This window comes from Vanellus vanellus (assembly GCF_965231255.1).
Source record: "Vanellus vanellus genome assembly, chromosome: 3".
Classification (NCBI taxonomy): Eukaryota; Metazoa; Chordata; class Aves; order Charadriiformes; family Charadriidae; genus Vanellus; species Vanellus vanellus.
The window spans coordinates 78,228,365-78,246,888 of NC_138907.1; the positions used below are offsets into that span (position 1 = coordinate 78,228,365).

At 41.6% G+C, this 18,524-nt stretch overlaps 2 protein-coding genes across 6 annotated transcripts in view; one reads left to right on the top strand and one right to left on the bottom strand.

The window, feature by feature from the left end:
- SESN1 (sestrin 1) overlaps window positions 1-5,301 on the top strand; it is an 84,534-nt gene extending 79,233 nt beyond the window's left edge. For all 5 annotated transcript variants that reach the window (XM_082480389.1, XM_082480392.1, XM_082480390.1 and 2 more), the window contains 5 exons: window positions 510-657; window positions 1,495-1,607; window positions 1,850-2,040; window positions 2,285-2,429; window positions 4,169-5,301. In XM_082480389.1, coding sequence (XP_082336515.1) covers window positions 510-657; window positions 1,495-1,607; window positions 1,850-2,040; window positions 2,285-2,429; window positions 4,169-4,255 — 684 coding nt within the window. In that variant the 3' untranslated portion in view covers window positions 4,256-5,301. The remainder of the gene's footprint in view (window positions 1-509; window positions 658-1,494; window positions 1,608-1,849; window positions 2,041-2,284; window positions 2,430-4,168) is intronic.
- Window positions 5,302-9,727: 4,426 nt separating this feature from the next.
- ARMC2 (armadillo repeat containing 2) overlaps window positions 9,728-18,524 on the bottom strand; it is a gene marked incomplete at both ends in the record, with an annotated part of 63,683 nt that continues 54,886 nt past the window's right edge. Inside the window, 4 exons of the mRNA XM_082480734.1 lie at window positions 9,728-9,885; window positions 14,297-14,454; window positions 16,739-16,871; window positions 18,009-18,122. Coding sequence (XP_082336860.1) covers window positions 9,728-9,885; window positions 14,297-14,454; window positions 16,739-16,871; window positions 18,009-18,122 — 563 coding nt within the window. The remainder of the gene's footprint in view (window positions 9,886-14,296; window positions 14,455-16,738; window positions 16,872-18,008; window positions 18,123-18,524) is intronic.

The following is an 18,524-nucleotide window of genomic DNA, read 5'->3' on the forward strand; positions in this document are numbered from 1 at the left end:
AGCTCTTGTGCAATAAGATTCTGTTGCACTACCTTTCCTTTGAGGCTTCATTAAATCTGCATTTACACTCACTCTTCCTTTTTCCTTCAGTATGTTTCTTCTCTGTGAGCAGAGAAGGGGGAAAATACAGTTGGGTAGTAAATTGTGGTTACTTCCTCTATCAGAATTTCTGTTACAGCTCCTTGTTTTTCAGTTGTTAAACACTTAGATTAAGTAAGAGAAATTACTTTAATTTTAGTGTGAGAACCACTTGTTCAAAAAAGCTGTGATTCTTAAAATATGCTAAAAATACCAGGGATCTAATTTAAAAAAGAAGATGACTAACTGCAAACTGTTGGGTCAGCACAGATTTCTTTCAAGAACTGTTTTCCTCAAAAAAAAAAAATATCAGTATTTAAGGATGTAAATGAAGGACATAGCTTGCATTTAATTTTTCTGGCTCGATGATTTCTGCCATCACTGTCAGTTCTTGTTACATGGAAATGAAATGTTTTTCTCTCCTTTTCAAGTCTACAGAGTCTGTCTGTGAAGTTGAAGCTCTTATGGAGAAAATGAAGCAGCTGCAGGAGTGCAGAGATGAAGAGGAAGCCAGCCAAGAAGAGATGGCTACACGGTTTGAAAGAGAGAAGAGAGAAAGCATGTTCGTGTGTTCTTCAGGTAGAACAGATGTAGTGTGTGTATATACATTTGTTCAGACTTTTCCAAATCACTTGAGGAAATACTTACTACCCCCAAAGGGGAAAGCAAGTGTTATTAGATGTCTGAAAAACATTACCATTTCTTTGAAGGGGTCAAGATTAGGGGTGACTTGTTTTCTTCCAGGAACACTTAAAAGCAAAGTAGGGCCAAGATTCGTGGCTTTGCTCAAACGCACCATAATACTCATTATGTTTAGTAGAAGTTTCCAACAGAAATGGAATCTCTCTCTTGAGAAATTTAAAAGTTTCACAAGAGATTGAAGTATCTCTCAAGATGTTGTAAAAAGAAGTCCTTAACAAACTTCGACATCTAAGTGTATGAAACATTACTTTTCAGATGACTGTGAGATAATACTTAGCCTGGTACAAGTTTAGGGTTGTTGTGGGCTTTTCAACAGAGCTTCCTATCAAATAAACCTGGCATGGATATCTTAGATGGTCTCTTTTTTTTAATAAGATCTCTGTTCCAAGACAGATTTTCTCTTGACATTTTTACACACTCCTTGAATTAGGAGTCCTAGACTTAGGGGACAGAGTGAAGACTGGTACACAGAAGAAGGGAGAAAAAGATGTTTGTCTGTAAGAAAGAATCGGAGTGTTTTTCATGGAATTACCTCTAAAAACCATAGCTGCAGTCACACTGAGCTGTACTGAAGAATTTTAATACAGGTAGTCCAGTGAAACTGTGTGTTTATCTAAAAAGCACAGAGACTGCCATTCTTCTACAAGAGTTCTGCTAGTACACTTCCAATTTGTTCATACTGAAATTGTGTGAAATTCTGTTCAAAATTAACAGAAGATGAAGAATCGGCACCAACAAGAGATGTGTCTCGTCACTTTGAGGATACCAGCTATGGTTACAAAGACTTCTCCAGACATGGAATGCACGTGCCCACCTTTCGCGTTCAGGTAAGGAGGCTGGGGGCTGCTATCAGGAGGCTTAGTGCAACGTCAGTTGGTTGTGCCACGTACCAAACCTGGAAGTTTGGTAACTTACTGCCCCATAGATGAGAAGGCTTAAAGCAAGCAAATAAGCAACCCTCCCCTGCCTCACCCTGAGTTAGCTGCCCTGAGATAAATGACATTCAAGCACTAGGTTTTCACGAGTTCCTTTCTGAAATGCTACATTCTATATTTTTCCTTATTCTAAGGATTATTCCTGGGAAGACCATGGCTATTCCTTGGTTAACCGTCTTTACCCAGATGTGGGACAACTACTTGATGAGAAGTTTCATATTGCTTATAATCTGACTTACAACACAATGGCCATGCACAAAGACGTGGATACCTCAATGCTACGACGAGCTATCTGGAACTATATTCATTGTATGTTTGGAATAAGGTCAGTTTTGCTACTTTTGTTCAAGTACATCAGACTCATTAGCACTGGGTTGTTTTTTTTCTTTCTCAGATTGAAGCAAAGCTATTTATTAAGCAAATGTGCATGTATTTTCAAACATATTTTTATTTATGGGGAGGGCCGGTAATGGTACAAATTACAAAATAATTTATTTTGCCATAGAAACAGTGCAAGTAAAATACCTGGTTCTTGAAAATGAAAGTGGTTTTCTTTCCATTCTGAACAGATACGATGATTATGACTATGGTGAAATTAATCAGTTGTTGGACCGCAGCTTTAAAGTTTATATCAAGACTGTGGTTTGCACTCCTGAAAAGACCACAAAAAGAATGTATGATAGCTTCTGGAGGCAGTTTGAACACTCTGAGAAGGTAAGAGTTTGCATGTGTGCTGAGGGACACGGGTGGTAGATGCGTTTGCTACGCCACAGCCACCCAGCTGGCGTTCAGGCTTTAGCTGCTGCTATCGGGATTCTGCTCGCGTTCAGTAAATTCATTAGGAGGTGTGGTACGTCCCCGGCTGAAATAATTTTTCTTTTCTGACTGTGTGTTTACTCGCTGACAGCTGGCATGGGCTGTGCAAGCCCTGAACTGTACAGGGATGTCAGACATGCAAATGGCACAGCTTCAATGCGACTGCGGCTTTCTCCTCCACTGTTGGGTGGCACTGCCTGTGTTCCAGGAAGGCAGGGAAGTGATGGGAGATCCATCCCTTAGCCTCAGACCCAGAGCAGCTTGTTTGCTGGCCAAGGTCTCTACAGTCCTATGGTCATTCTTAGCGTGAATAGCCCCAAAGCAGCTACTTCGTGTTAAAGCCTGAAGTCCTGCTGCCGGCTTACAGTCTGAATTGCACCTCTCAGTAATATTTCTTGCTGTTAACTCGGGGATGTCTGCTCCATCAAGTTCACATCCTCCAGTTTTTCTTTGGAAAAATATTTTTAGGCACCACTTAAAATGCGTGCTGGTACAGTGCTGAAACATAAATGTGCCTTAATCAGTGCTCGTATCATCAGAAGCTCTATTTCTTGCTAAACTCTTTGTGAAAGTAGTTTAGAGATACCCTGTTCTAATAGGGGCACTATACAGTTATTTAAGGTTGGTTCAGGGGAATCATAGAATGGTTAGAGTTGGAAGGGACCTTAAAGATCATCTAGTTCCAAGCCCCCTGCCATGGGCAGGGACACATTTGTTTTGGTTAGACTAATGGATAGAGACTTTTCAAGCACACAAATCCTGCTTTAAAGCCCAAAACTTTGCATCGCCATAGCTATCAGAATCCAAGGATCGCACATGCACATGTCACTGAATGCAATCACCATCCACTCTCATGGCAATCAGATGAATGAAACCCAACACAGCCGTTACATGCCAGAACAAACTGACAGCCAATCTGCTGGCAGTGGGAGAATACTTTTCACCCCTCCCCCACATGGTTTCTGATCTCATCCTCAAAGAAATGCAGTAAAGGAACTGAGGAGATGAGTTGGGGAGCAAAAGCTCTTACCTCCAGTAGCTGCTGAAGACCTCCACCTCAGCACAGATAATAGTTTTATGGCATGTTGCCATTTTTCTTGTGCTTTGCCTCAGCTAACCACTCCCTGTCATCCAGGTGATAATTACCTGTGTGTTTCTCTGTCCCACAGGGACAAATGACCTTATCACCTCTTCCTTTGCTAACACCCCCCTCTGCTCCACAGGTACCAACCACCCTTTTGCCTTTAACTAACTGATCAACTTAATTAAGCTAAATGTGAACAATTAGTTTCAAGCTTGCATAGTATGGTGCTGAAGAAGGGCTTGTGTGCTTGCAAGCTTGTCTGTTTTTTCCCCAGCTAAGCCAGGTGGTCTACTACAGGATGACTGACCACCTCTTCCTCTGAACCTGGCCCTGCTTGGCCGTACCTGTGACCCGTCACGGCCCTGTGCTGCTATGCCACGTACAGCGCTCGTTCAGCCCTCCCTCCCTCAGCAAATCATACAGATAGAACTGGGTAGCTCAAACACGAGGTGCTCCCCCACTGCTTTTGCAAACATTAATAACAAAAACCACAGCCCCGCAGACTTCCTTTCACTGCAGTACGTTAAAGCGTACCTTCTTCTCTTTCCCGAAGGTCCATGTAAATTTGCTTCTGGTAGAAGCTCGGATGCAAGCCGAACTACTTTATGCTCTGAGAGCTATTACTCGCTATATGACCTGATGTCTCCAGCTGCCTGTCGACGATGGAATGTTCTGCAGCTGCAGTATGGCAGAGGAAGATATGAAGCCTCAGGACCAACGGTAGCTATAAGTTAAGATGCCCATTGTGCCATAACTCCTTTAGTTTCAGCTATTTCCGTGTTTGGAATATCGCTGCTGCCACTCGGCAGTGAACGCTTGGCAGTTGAAAAGACAGGGTTGTGCAGAAGTGCTGCCTGCTCATGGTATTTTGGCTTTAGACAGCACAGGACACTCTATGAACTTGTGGCAATATAGCAAATGATAGATATATAGATCTTGTGTTAAGGCAAATACTACGGGAGTTGGAGCGTGACAAGAAGTGGGACTTGATGACGTTTGCTTTCCCTATGAGAATAATTTTAGAAAAATCTTGATGCTGCTATTTGTGCTGGTGGAGTGAACAGATGCAGGCTGTTCCAGTTAAGCTAAAAGTGAAAGTGAGCACTGCTATTGTCTGAGCCTTTATTGTGTGTGGTTTCAAAAAAGCCTTGTTATTTAGATTTTTTTTTTAAAAATCAGAACTAAACCTCTTCTGTCCACACTGATAATTTGAAAGATAGCAGTCAATTTTCTCAAATAGTTTAGCCTTAAAATGCTACAGGACATTTGTTCAGCATTATTTGGTGAGCTCCAAAGTGCAATGGTCTTCCTATGGAAAGAAGAGGACAGGAGTCCTCCAAACTTTTGAGATCTGACTACATGAAGTGTCAAGTAGCTTCTTGTCCTGTTTTTCAAGGATGAACCGATACCTGTTCAGGAGCTGGGACAAGGGGCGGGAATGTTGTTCTAGACTGCCAAACTGTCCTACTGTATTACGTGCCCAACGCTGGTCTTACTGATTTTTGCAGTTGCTTAAATAACTAGGCTAAAAACCATCTATTTTTAGTAAATCAGAACATGATTAAAATGCTGACGTTTAATATACAGTGGTTTTGGAGAACACATGAATACTTTTGTATGAGTGTGAATTGCTTTTTAAATTTGTCAGTATTACTGGTATTTTTTAAATAAAAGGTAACAACTTTTTCTCTCGGTGTTTTTGTGTGGTTTCACTTTGCACTTCTGTTCTTACTGGTTTACTTACTAGTTCAAAGACTGTTTTAAAAGGTTTGAAACAGTAGCTGAGCAAACATACTTAAAATGACAAACCATGACTTTTTCAGCCAAGTCTAAAATGATGGGAGGAAACCAAGTTTGAAAAATAATTTAGATCTTTTAACTAAAATGATAGTGGGAATGCCTCTCATCATATACTCCTGCTGTTTTCAACCTTCCCCTACTCCTTCATCCTCCCTTCATGTATACTCTGGTGTATCAGGTTTTCTCTTTCCTCACAAGTAACGAGTGTGGTATGACTGGAGAGTCCAACTGTATGTTTACATAATCACTTATTTTCAATGACTATGTCTAAATGTTATTTTGAGAGTTAAACTGATTTTTAAATCCTCCAGTAGTGAACTTAGTTCCAGATGAGGCTGCCGATTTGCAAAGGCTGGTGCCAAAAGGATGTCTGGCATCAGAAGGACGGACAGGTCTGTGCTGTCAGACTGAGGAATATATGGCACCCGGAGGGGGGATTTGCTACAAGGGAGCAACAAACTCTTTTGGCCACACTCCCTACAGCTGCCTGTCACGGGGGTTACAGTGCACTCAAGTGTAGAAACTCCCACCTGCTTACAGGAAGGAAGGAGCCCTGTTTGTAGAGCAGGAAAGAAATGGATTTTCCCAAGCCCACAGGTAGATTTGAATTAGGATTCTCCATTAGCTCAGACTGGTTTCTCTTACTACAGAACATTCTGAGAACAGTTTTAAGCTTACAGTCCAAGAAGGTAAAATATTTAAAAAGATCTAGGGGAGAAAGATTAATAAACTGTCAAAAATTGTGACTAACAGGAAGCATCTGCTATTTCCTCTTAACTAAAAATACAGGATTTTTAGTGTTCCAAAAACAGAGCAAAACTTTCCTGTCTAAGGGGCCTATCCTAAAGCTAAGCTATGCCTAAGGGCACAGAAGAAACATCTTTTCAGTCTGTAAATGGAGTTTCTGTACCACTTGATTCTCCTGCTGCTTTTTGGGGGGGGTCAAAGGTAGACATGAAATTTTCCGAGAAGCCTGAACTGGCTGTTTCTGTCCTGTGCTCTCCAGACATGTGCAGGTACCTGCAGGCATTCTCTCCCCCTTTTCAAGCAGTAAACACTGCAGAGTCTGCATCTCAGTAGCGTCATACGGTCGCATTTTCAAAAACAGAGCATTAACCACAACATGCAGACAATCCTGACTACACACAAAGGTACTTACCTTTGAGAAAAGGCCTGAAAACGTTTGGGGATTTTCCATTAGAAATGCTGAGGTGTTTGTGGTCCTAAGTAGAAGAAAACAAGTAAGGCTGTTCAACACAGTGCCAACTGAGGACATTGGTGGGGTTAGTCTTTAAAAACAAGGCAATGTTTGGGTCACCAGATGCTCCATGGAAGTAGAAAGTGGCGATGGCTGCCCAGAGCAGCAGCTGTGCATGATGCCGGGCATGAGGAACAAGCCACACAGCACTGCCTCTGTCACTGATGGGTGTGAGCTGCCCTCCTCTGCTGTGGGCACTAGTAGTACTGGCAACTCACCCCAAAAGACCACGTGGGCCGAGGATCCTGTCCAAAAGGCCAGGCAATGCATGGAAGGAGACTGACTGCGCCAGCACAAGGGAAGGGAACTAAATGGCTGGCTACTGCATGGGCCTGGGTGGGACGCTATTAAAAAAAAACAAAACAAAAAAACCACACAAACCCACACAGGATTTTCTTCTGCATCTGTGCTTAGAGGAGCATGGCAGAGCCATCTGCCCCACCAGCAGCAATTAACAGCCCTCCCCAGTAACCCTTGCATTTGCAGTTCCTTTGTGGGTTCCATTCAAAACTTTGTGCACGTGTGCGCACACACATCCCACTCCAGAGTAAAAAAAAAAAAAAAAAAAGGCAGCATGACAGAGGTCAAGGATTTGGTCGCTAAACAGGAACAGGCTCCTGAAGTCAGAAGAGAGCTTCTGCATTGAGCTTTGTGGCAGAGACACCCAAAAACGGTAGAAAGAGCCACAAGAATACATCAGAAATTCAGCATTTTGAGGATCATTCTTGTTACACACAAGTTTTGCTCAGAGAAAGACATGGGCCCGTGCAGCTCCACGGGAGCCACTGCTGGGTTCTGCTGTTCGGTGCTTGCCCTCGCTGCCCTCCCCAGCAGCTCTGAATCATAGAATAGTATGGGATGGAAGGGACCTTTATGATCACAAAGTTTAACGCTCAACAATGCCTCTTCCTGGGGCAGGCATAGTCCAAACGCTAAACATGAGGCCAGAGCTCACACACAGTGGCTGCCACAGCTTTGTGCTCCACTGCGGAATACCCAAATTTGCCCTGTGCTACAGGACACACTACAGAGCGCTCCAGGCCCCTGTTTACAGTTTGATCGGTAATGACTGACATAACTAGCATTTTCTTTGAATGAATCTTAATTGCCTACATATCCACCTTGACTTGAGCAAAACCTCAGTTTCAGGCTGCCTTCTGACAGATACCACTTGTCAATCATCATTTGACCTGCTGACAGGACTTGGCCACAAGGCCTTTTCCACTCCATCCCCACCCTGCGTTACACAGCTGGCGTTTGCCTGCCTTTGGCCTTGGATGCAAACACCAAGAACAAATGCCTCCAGCTCCCTCCCCACAGGGGAGTACTTAACCATCAGCCTTTCTTTAATTACCCCAGAAAGCAAATCTGTTCTTTTTTCCATGAAACAAATGGGGTGTTGAAGCCATTTATCTTCCCCTCAACTTCAGCTAAAATTAAAATGGCAAAAGAAGGAATGATAATTGAGATCTTTTCAAGCTCAGCAGAGCTGTTGTTGGACCCAAACTGTACGGAATGGCCGAGCAGTTCTCTCCTGCGGATTGCAGCGATGTGGAGGATGCCACATGCACTCCCCAGGCAATTTACTGCAGGGCTGAGTCTTGCTGGTCACAAGAAACACCCAAGTTGCTGGGACAAAAGGAACGTTGCAAGTTTCATTACCTTCACTGAGTTTCCTCCTCACCACTTCTAAAATCTCCCCTCCCCTACCCCATCAACAGTAAAGTCCCCAAGAACGTAGAAGCAGGGACCTACACTAGGAAGAAAGCTTCCCTGCCCTTCTACTACTGTTCTACTTCTCAGCCTCCTCACGCCATCTCCTCACCTGGAAGCAGAGGTCCAGGCACTGCCAAAGGTACAGCGATGCCACTGAGGGAGCTCTGAATTGCTGCCTCAGAAACACACACTCCTCTGGCCTCTCTGCAGGGATTGCCAGGCTGGAGACTTGCTCTCCTGGCACACACAGCACAGTGCGAGGCCACTGACCCTCAGAATCAGAGTGAGGAGCCCAGCAGCCTCTGCACAGCTGTTTATTCTTAGTAATCTGAGGTGAGAAGAGAGAGAAATGGCTCAGGTCTGTAAAGCTTTCGGTAGCCAATTGGGCTGTTAATGCTTGAGGCCAGTGATGCACCTGCTCAGCTAATCCATGGGCTACAAGCAGGGACTTCTACACCCTGAAAGGATGAAAAGTGAGCAATAAACAAGGCAGCAGCCATCAGAAGGAATGTGAAGAGCCCCGTTTTGCCCCATGGATGGAGACACGAGCCCAGGGGAGACAGCTGATCTGAGAAGTATAGGCACACAGGCAGCTCCTGGGAATGTGGGAACAACTGAAAGAAGAATCTTCTCTGACATCAGGGATACGGGTATTTTGCCTTAAGATGTGAAGTCCTACTTCAGAAAAGTTGCTTTCCTGTGCAGCTGGACCTATATCCCACATGGACCAAGGGAGGAGCTGTGATACCTCAGCCACACAGTATCAGGTCAAGAAAGGGAGATCTCCAAAGGAAAAGGGAGCAACTTTCCCCCTGACCATTGACAACATTCAATCCGAAGAGTGAAGCTTACGATACAACACAGCAGAATGCCCCAATAGCATTTGGGTTACTCTATCGCAGAATTCTATATAAAGAAAAAATGTGTCCAAGTCTGTAGGTAACGTGTGGCTCCTGTCATGTAACATTCTTTTATAGTGCACAGCAGTTTTGTACCACAGAGGTCCAGGTACTCAGTGGCAATTTACCTGTTAAAAACTAAAAGTTCAGCAAATAAATAGCTCTGTTGTATTTTCCCAGCCAAAGAACTATGTGATTAATAGACAAATCACACTGAATGAACAGCTGCTCAATCAGCTCAAATATATTGTAAAAAGTAATTACACATGCAAAAATTTCATCCAAGCTTCTCAAAAGATAGTATTCAGTATATAAAAGCTAGGCTTTACTGACTTTTTTAAAACTAAATTGCTACTCCAACATGCTTACCAATGGCAATATAAAGGGATATTAGAAATATAAAGCTGTACAATCTACACCACAAAAAAATGATAATTGATTAAAGTGGATTAATAGTCACAGTTGGAGGAAGGGAATGATGGCTTTGAATTCTGTCAAGAAGTTTTTCTGCCACAGGTTTGAACTCTCTTTCCCAATATAGTTTCTGGTAGTCCCTTAAATCTGTGTCAAGACTGTAATCCGACGCTAGCTCTTCATCTGTAATCAAGGAAAATATCATCATCAGTTCTGAATAAAAATTTAGCCAACCATGTATTTTTTCGACCACAGCACATACAGCTTATCAGTTGTGTAGGTTGATTGCTTAAAAACAACTCCATGTTTAACTAAGCATCACTGTCTGAGGAACTTCTTAGCTTTAATTGAAAATAAAGGATGTTAAGGTCAGTAAACCAGTAGAAAGGGTATTGCAGGCTCTATTATTCTTAGACCTCAAAGGTGTAGCCAAATTGTGTCCCCGAGATGAAGTATTTACTGTGACTGTCATCCTGGAAACTACTCAGGTTTTAACATCACTCACAGCAGGTTTGCTAACGTAAGTAATCACACTCATCTAACTATATTTTTCCTGTCACAAATTGCTTTGCCAATCTGGTTCATGAAGACTCTTTCAAACTATATCTACTATCATACTTAAAGGACATGAACCACACTGGTTATTACTGATGCCCTCCTTTCCTCACAAACTTCATAAATAACAGCACGCTCTTATAGAGACAAGCAAAGTTAGGAATGAAAGGAAGTCATCTCTCATAATTCCCCCCCCCCCCCCATTTTGCCTGGCACTGGATGTGGCAAAGAAACAAATCCTTACAGACAAAAGAAATCAGTCTGCAACCAGAAGCATGCTCCTGAATCAGGAATCTACAAACACAACTGATAATGTTGAACAAATGTTTTCATATAGTTAAAGAGAAGGATATTTGACAGCCTCTAGGCCATAAACGGACCTAAAATGAAGATACAATCCTGCACCCAACAGGCAGCATGACTTATCTTTGTCTTAGACTATGAAAGACCACCAGATTCACAATCTGTTAAATAAATAACTGTGTAAGGGAGCTTGCTGCACATTCACAGCAGGTAAAAGGCAACTTGGAGCTGAAGAGAAATGTCAGTTACCCACATTTTGAGTCAAACTTTGTCTAGAAAAGAGATGCTCGAACAGGAACTATTCCCTTTTGAAAAAATGCCAGTGTGCCGATGCAGAGCATATGGCCTGAGCTGCAACAGCTACAAAGGATGAGACGACATTACTCTTGCATGGAGATGAGCTCCATTTCATAGAAAGTTACCAGTAACTGAGACCAATACTTGATTTCTATGTCACTACAGTATTTATAAATTATCAAAATAAAAGAGATGCTGATTGTGAGGTAGATTCTGAAAGGGGTTCTGCATAAAGAGAAGATGACATTTATAGGCTGTCTGCAATAAAATAAAGAGAAAAAACCACATTCTTTCAAGAAGGAAGACATGTCATATCTCTGCAGGAAGAAACCCCGTAATCAGAGATAAAATCCAGCCTCAGACATCGGATCTATATTTGATGATATCAGAGGATAATTTAGGTTGGACAGGACCTCTGGAGCAAAGCCACCATAGACTAGGGTGCTCTGGTCCATATACTGTTGAGTACTGAAAATCACCAAGGATGGAGATTCCACAGACAGATTCTGGGCAGCCTGTTCCAGTGCTTGACCCAAGCCATGGCAGAAATTTCTTTTCCTAACACTTAATTGCAGTTTTTGTTATTGCAACTTGTGCCCATTAGCTCTTGTCCCATCCAGTGGTGCAGTAGCCCAACGTATGTAAAATGAATCCCAGCAGCAGAGAAGCGAGAGACCCTGAAGAGGAAGAGAAGCAATTATGGTTCTTATTTTCAGGCAGAATTGCTTTGCCTACTCCTGAAATGATCTTTCTACCCAAATTAACTATCTTCTAACACGGTGCAAGAGACATTTCTCCCTTTCGGTAGACAGCTGTGCTCCCCAGAAGCTGATTGAATGTTTATGGAATCACTGAGGTCGGGAATTCCAGCCTACAAGAACAAGGGTCAGAACCAGTTCAAAAGCTGAAGTGTTGAAACAAAACAGTAAATTTCCCAAAGCAGAATGTGAGTAACACTGGGGATCAGTGAGGATCAGTGTCCCACATGCAAGCTGTGCATCCGCAGATAACTTAATTTTCCCACGACCCTCCTCAAAACTAGCAAAATTGGGTACTGGCCAAACAGCATATGAACTGGCTGCAAGCCCAGGAACAAGACAAGCACACTGGGTCTGCATGCTATGGGGGAAGCTGAAAACTAGAATACAGTCTCTAGTCTGCAAGGGCTACCCATCCCCGTAATTCCCATAAGAGTTCACGAGTACCGAGATTCCAAAATAACCTCCTCAAATTGACAGTGGAGCTAAAGGTAAGCAGAAGAAAAGCCTGGAAAAATAGAGGCAGAAAGGAGATTTCACTGAATGACCAAACAAAAGAATGTTCTCCAGACAGAGGCTCATCTCCACATGCTCCTGAGGGACCGAGGCAAGGCAAAGCTGCTACCAGGGGCCTGGAAACACCAGCCTCCAGAAGCTCTAAGCCAATGAGGTGACATGAAACTCAAGAGCAGATGAAAGAAGACAAATGATAGTGCCATTGGAAAGCAGTGCCACTGCGTCTCAGGCTGCTGGGATCAGGCAGGGAAAAAGAAAAACAAATGGCACCTTTTGTCCAGCCTTTCTCAGGCACAACATCTTTTCAGGCTATTTCGACTCCCTTTTGGCTCCCTAATATCTTCTGTCATCTTGTGCCAGGTAGGGGAAAGAAAAATAAAGGGGAGGAAGCCAAGCACAGCAGGTGAAGCGAGGTGTCTGCTGTGCCATGCTCCACTTTTTCCGCTTCCTGAGGGTGTGCTGATGCTTAAGTATAGTCCACTGACTGTCAGCAGTTGCCTCCTGCTTCCTGAACAATAGAATCAGAGCAATGATGGTTCAAGGCTGTTACTGGATACAATGGGAGGAGGAAGATGTAGGACAATATTAACCAGCTGCTATTACTAAAATTTGTTGGCTCTTAACACATAGAGAAAACCAGGTCCAATGAATAGGATGCGCTTTTTCTACAGCTACTCTTCTATCGTGTGAAGAAAGATTACCCTTCTGATTTAATTCTGACCTATTTTTTATTAATTGTCATTACAGTTGCATTACAATTGCAGTTACAATTGTAACTGTACATGAACTGCCAGTTCACAAAAGATGTACTAGTTAACGAGAGTTCCAATTACTACTCAGCCTGGACTCTGCAGTCAAATTAATTGCTGGAATAAGCAGTGTTAAATGCAGAGGAAAAAATAAGTAAGAATTTTCCAAAACAAAGACATATATTCCGTGCTGCATGCCAGAAAATTCAAGATGATTGTGGCTGTAAAGTTTGCAGTTCTGTTGCAGAATGTTAAAAAGTGCACTAATGATCTTGAAACGCTGAGTATTTTCAGATAAATAAATGGAATTACTGCTCACATTAAGGTGTGCTCTATCATAGCAAGGAATGTAATGCAAGGAATGATTGTGACAATAAATAACAGTAATTCTGCTGTAACTGGAAAAAAAATCCTCACAAATCCACCCACTTTTTTGATTGTCTGAAAACAAAAGAGACCACAGGGATCTCACTTTCTACCCAGGTCTGACTAACATGCAGCCTTCACCACAGCAAGCATACATCTTTACTAAATTTCCAATTAAAATCAAATCAAAATTAGTTAAAGTTTGCTTCAATTTCATTTACATTTTAAAGACGTTTTAAAAAATATAATTGCAAATGACCTAACCAAAATATAATCATAATCAAAGCAGTGCTCATAAAATAAAGGAGGAAAATTAAATATAGTGACTACAGGACTATTACATAGCAATTGAACTCTGTAAAATTTGAAGCAAACATAAATGTGCAGATGAAAAGATCCAACAGGGTAAGGGAATCAGGGTCTTAACATTCACTTATAGGCACCTTCTAGCCTGTAGTTGTGGAGGAGCATACCCTCCCTAGCTTTAGATGACAAATTGTCAGGATGTTGCCCTTGCCCACAAGCAGATCGCAGCGAGAAAAGAAGGGCAGCCAAGAGACTCTTGTCATAAGCAGCAAGCTCAGCCCGTTGAGCCACACAGCCCTTCTGACTAAGGGGAAAAGCCACATTCCCCAGACTGCCCAGCGTGTGCTGTGCGGTAACCAGGCACATCAGAGCTGAGTCCCTGCTTCTGTCAACACCTCCAATGACTTTTGAGGCCAGAAGAGCCCACATCCAGTGAAAAGGATGTTTTGCACTGAAGGTCTATGGGATAGTTGGCTCAAGCAGGCAAAAAAGCAGATGGTGAAAAGCATTAGCGGCATGCTAACTAGACAAACTAGAGTGGGGAGTGACAGCAGCCAATTCCACCTTGGCAATCTGTAAGATCTGAGAGAATGTGCTGAATGGCAATAGACCACTGTGTTGCTGGATAGTCTATACCCAGCCAACCACTTAAAGCTACATGACAGACTTCCCACCCAAAATAATTCTGCTTTGGTTTTGCTCATATTTCTCTTATTAAGGGAAAGAGAACATGATGAATCTCACCTAAGAGTGATGTGAGCAGCACCAGCAATGCATCTGTATCTTCTCCAAAGCATGAGGCCACACTTGTGATGTTTTCACTGTAGTTCCACAGGGTTTTGCATATCAAACAAGCCAACTGCCAGTCTGCAGGCCCAAAGTCTTGTAAACAGTCAACTAACCTGTCAGTATCAAAAAACAACAATGGTTTGCTCCATGTAGTTTTCTCCTGAGGCCTTAAAAATCTGGCAGTCTAGAAATGTATGCAGAGTCCGTGGAAGTTTGCAGGAAAATTCTACGTTAATAAACTTAAGATGCTACTTTCTTCATCAGTAACTTCCCCCTTTTCATTTAGTCTAGTTCCCTAAGAATGTGAACATGCCTTTTGTCTACACATACATGCGTATGCCTGCCTGCATCTGTCCATCCCCTATAATTTTTTAACCCAAATCACGTACATCACAAATGTCACCATCTCAAAGACACTGAAATTCCATCAATTTTCATGACAGTCTGTGACTGTCCCAAATCTGTGGTTACCTCTAGAGCAGCAGAGATTGCAATGAGAGCCAAACCTAATCAGGCACCGAGAATTCATCTGGAAAAGATGGTACGAATGCAGAAAAAGGTTCAGCTTATTACACATCAGAGGATCTGACCAGAAGACAAATCCAAAGGAATTTGCTACTTTCATGACTCACAGAATTACCTCTTACATTCAGCGAAGTCTGATTATTTTGCAGATCTTGCCCCTTCCTGTATTTCCTTAGTCTGCACTCCCAATGGTCTCCTCTCAGAAATGCCAGTTTTATTGTCAGTTTTATTAAGAACCATTAGGTTCTTGACCTTTCTCCCAATCTCACCTTCCTTGGAGATATCAAAGTCAGGCTAGATCATAAGCAGGACTCTGAAATTAAGCTATAACTTTTCTGGCTGCACCAGCTTACGTACAGTAGTTATCCAGAGTTCCCACTACCAAACAGCAGTGTTCACAAGTCCTGGGGCAGCAAAAGTAAGTGTTGTTTTTCGCCTGCTGTCCCTAGTGACCTCTCTAATAGTAATCCTTCACAGCTGTTCTCTTCCCCAACCCTACAACCCCCTCTTGCCCTCACCTCTCTATTTCACTGTGAGATTTATAATCTGATGATTAGTAAAGGGAACACAGGATAACCATGTGTGCCCACGACACTATTACATTCAGGTATGTCTGAAAATAGCAGTAATTGAAAACCAACCGAAAAGAGGTTTGCTTTTCTCTCCTCTCTGAAGGCAGTCATTGTAGAAGACCGGGAGGCATCTAATGAAAAGCCAAAAGAAATCGTCCTAATTTTTTGAAGTTTAACTCCCTGATGAGACTGACTACATGTTTTATTAGGGCCACTATATATTGGCACAATAACCTAATTTCCAAAAATCCACAGAGCTGGTTTGGCATAGTGAGGATGACCTTCTTAACAATCACTTCCAAATTCTCTACATTTATTCCATACTGTTACTGTTTTTCATTCCATCTTCACAAATTTTCAAACAGAGCATAGAAAACTCTATATCATTCTATATTTTACAGAATATTCTATATCATAGATACTTCTCACATTTATTGTTCGATTTGCCTGTAACTTTTTGTTATTCTTCTTTTTCAGCTTTATATTTTTTAAGTTAACTAGAACATGGGAAGGAAGGATGAGCACAGACTACGCATTATTTACACTGTATAAAAAAAGTAATTACACTATGTACAAACAGGAAAGCATTTCAAAGTTAGGCATATTGTTTCATAAATGTGGGTTGTATCAACTGCTTTACAAGCACAGGAACACAATCTTTCATGTTGCTCCAATTAAGCTGGATCCGCTATTATCTGAACATCAAAGCCACAAGTGATGCATCCACAGTGGTTTTTCAAGATCAAATATCATTTACAATATAAGTGCCTTAAGCCTGAACTCTCAGAGAGAGGAAACTCAGGAGCTATGCTCTGCTGAGCATGGCTACATCAGATAGTTTTCCCTACAGTACTAAATAGTTACAAAAATCGCAAGAGACTGTGTGGGATATCATAGTTCCTGAAGTAACCTTCACACTTACAACACATATGCATTAATGGTGCCCATTAACTGTAGCCCACATAGGATCCAGTTAAGTCAAGAATAAGCAGTTACTGCAAAGCCATGCCTTAGTTGCTTTGTTGTACGGTACTGTCCTCTACTGTATATAACAGAAGGATCTTTGGGAGATTATGCTATGGTTTTGGGCTCTGCAGTAGGCTAAACCACTCTAACACTTTTGCAAAAAACATATGAAAGAATATGAAAGGCTATCTCTTGAAGAACATTAGATGCTGAACATCTGTTAAGTACATATCCTTCTTACAAGTTATCGGCCCCAGTAAAAAAGAATCTGATTGAAACTCTCTGGCCAAAGTACTCAAAATTGCCTTTTTTGTAAGCATAATCAGGAACTCACTTTCCAATTCCTCCTTCTTCCATCAGAAGACCTCGTTTGTTCTTATCTATGGTGAGATTGAGCAGAACTCCACAGGCAGAAAAACAGACATCTTGGTTCTTGGCATCAAGCAAAGCAATCATGAACTTGTATACTGGATTGTAAAGAAGGAAGGATTATTACTGGGAAGACAGACTTATACAAGCGGCATTACAACATACTTATTAAATATTATGTGTACTTAGAAAACAGTGAAATGCAGGACACCCTACCCAAAAATTTAACCTTGTAGCATATTACTCTGACATTTGTGGAATAGGCATGTGACCCAGAGTAACAGCCATTATTACATCATGCTGAACATCAGTTTTCTGGTGAGAAAAAAAAATACAGAAAAAGAGGCTGGCTTCATTCCGATTACTTCCATCTTTGAGTGTTGCAATGCTGAACAAGCTCTCAGCTCTTCCTGAGCTTGGCACACCACCACCACAGTCTCTCCCAGGTGGAAAATTCAGTCCTTTGACTAAGACAGCTCATCAGCAACCAGTTAAGTGTCAGTTATCCCTTTGCAGATACCTTCTCCTTCAAAAGTGGTGATATGTCCACCCTTGAAAAGAAGGGGTTTTATATTGTGGCTTATCACCTGACTTTCAGCAATGACAGGTAGCTACAAAAAATTTACAGTGAATTGGTGTTTAATTAAACTTATGACACACCTTCTGTGGATAGCAAGGAGTTGCCTTTTTTCCCCGAAGCTCTTTAGACACCCAAAGCAAAAGGATTTGAGAAGACTTGTATCCTACTTCACCCTGAGGCAAACAGGAGGTCTCTGTTGAGGCAGTCAATCATCTTAAATGCATGTTACAAAGTGCTAACAAGCTGTTGAACATGGGAATCAAAAATCTGAGATTATGAGCCTAAATGAGAATTTAGTTAGATTTTCATTTTATATCATATCACTACTAACCTGTCGGATTTGAAAAACTGTAAAAGCGAAGGGAAATTTCAAAATTATAATCTTTAGGAAAAAACAAGTTTTTGTAGTATTTACCTTTGTGAAGGTACCGTGGCATATTTTTCCTACTCCAATACTTCCATTTTAATGAAACTGAAATAAAATGGTGTTTATAATGACTACTATTGGATTCTTACATTTGCTTAATTTGCAAAACATGGGAGAAGACTGCTTCTGCTCTTAGACAGCTACCTAAGACAGCTTATTAACAATGTTTCCTTTTTAGAACTATGGAAATTTAAAAACAGGACTCCTACAAATGCAAAAGTAACTCACTTTTTTTCTGCATGATGAAGTCACAGATCTCATGATACCGGGAAAGATTGCCAAAGACTCTGACAGCCTCTACAACTCCATCCATATTGTTGCTCATTAACAGCTTTAAAAGCACTATTGGTTTGCAGAGAAATGAAATAAAAACAATTACTTGTATATCACAAACATGTTCTTGGCTTTTTATCAATAAATATCAGAATACAAGCAGCAACAGTAATAAATGTAATAAATGGGAAAAGTTATCTATTTGTCTGGTTGCAGTGAAGGGGGTGAGCCGATGGCAGAACAAGAGCTAAATTGTGTACGGCTTTGAAGATGAGACAAAGAGCTCCAATACAGGACTAAATGCAAAGGAACAAATGAGGAGTTATGAAGATAGCCTAAGCACAGTTGTAATAATGGGAGACAGTTTTACTGTACAGTTTTGAGTGGGTTCATGTGAAAAGCCAGGAAGACAAAGAAGAAATAAATGATGTAATATGTAAGAGAATTGATTTAGATCCTAAGACCTAGATG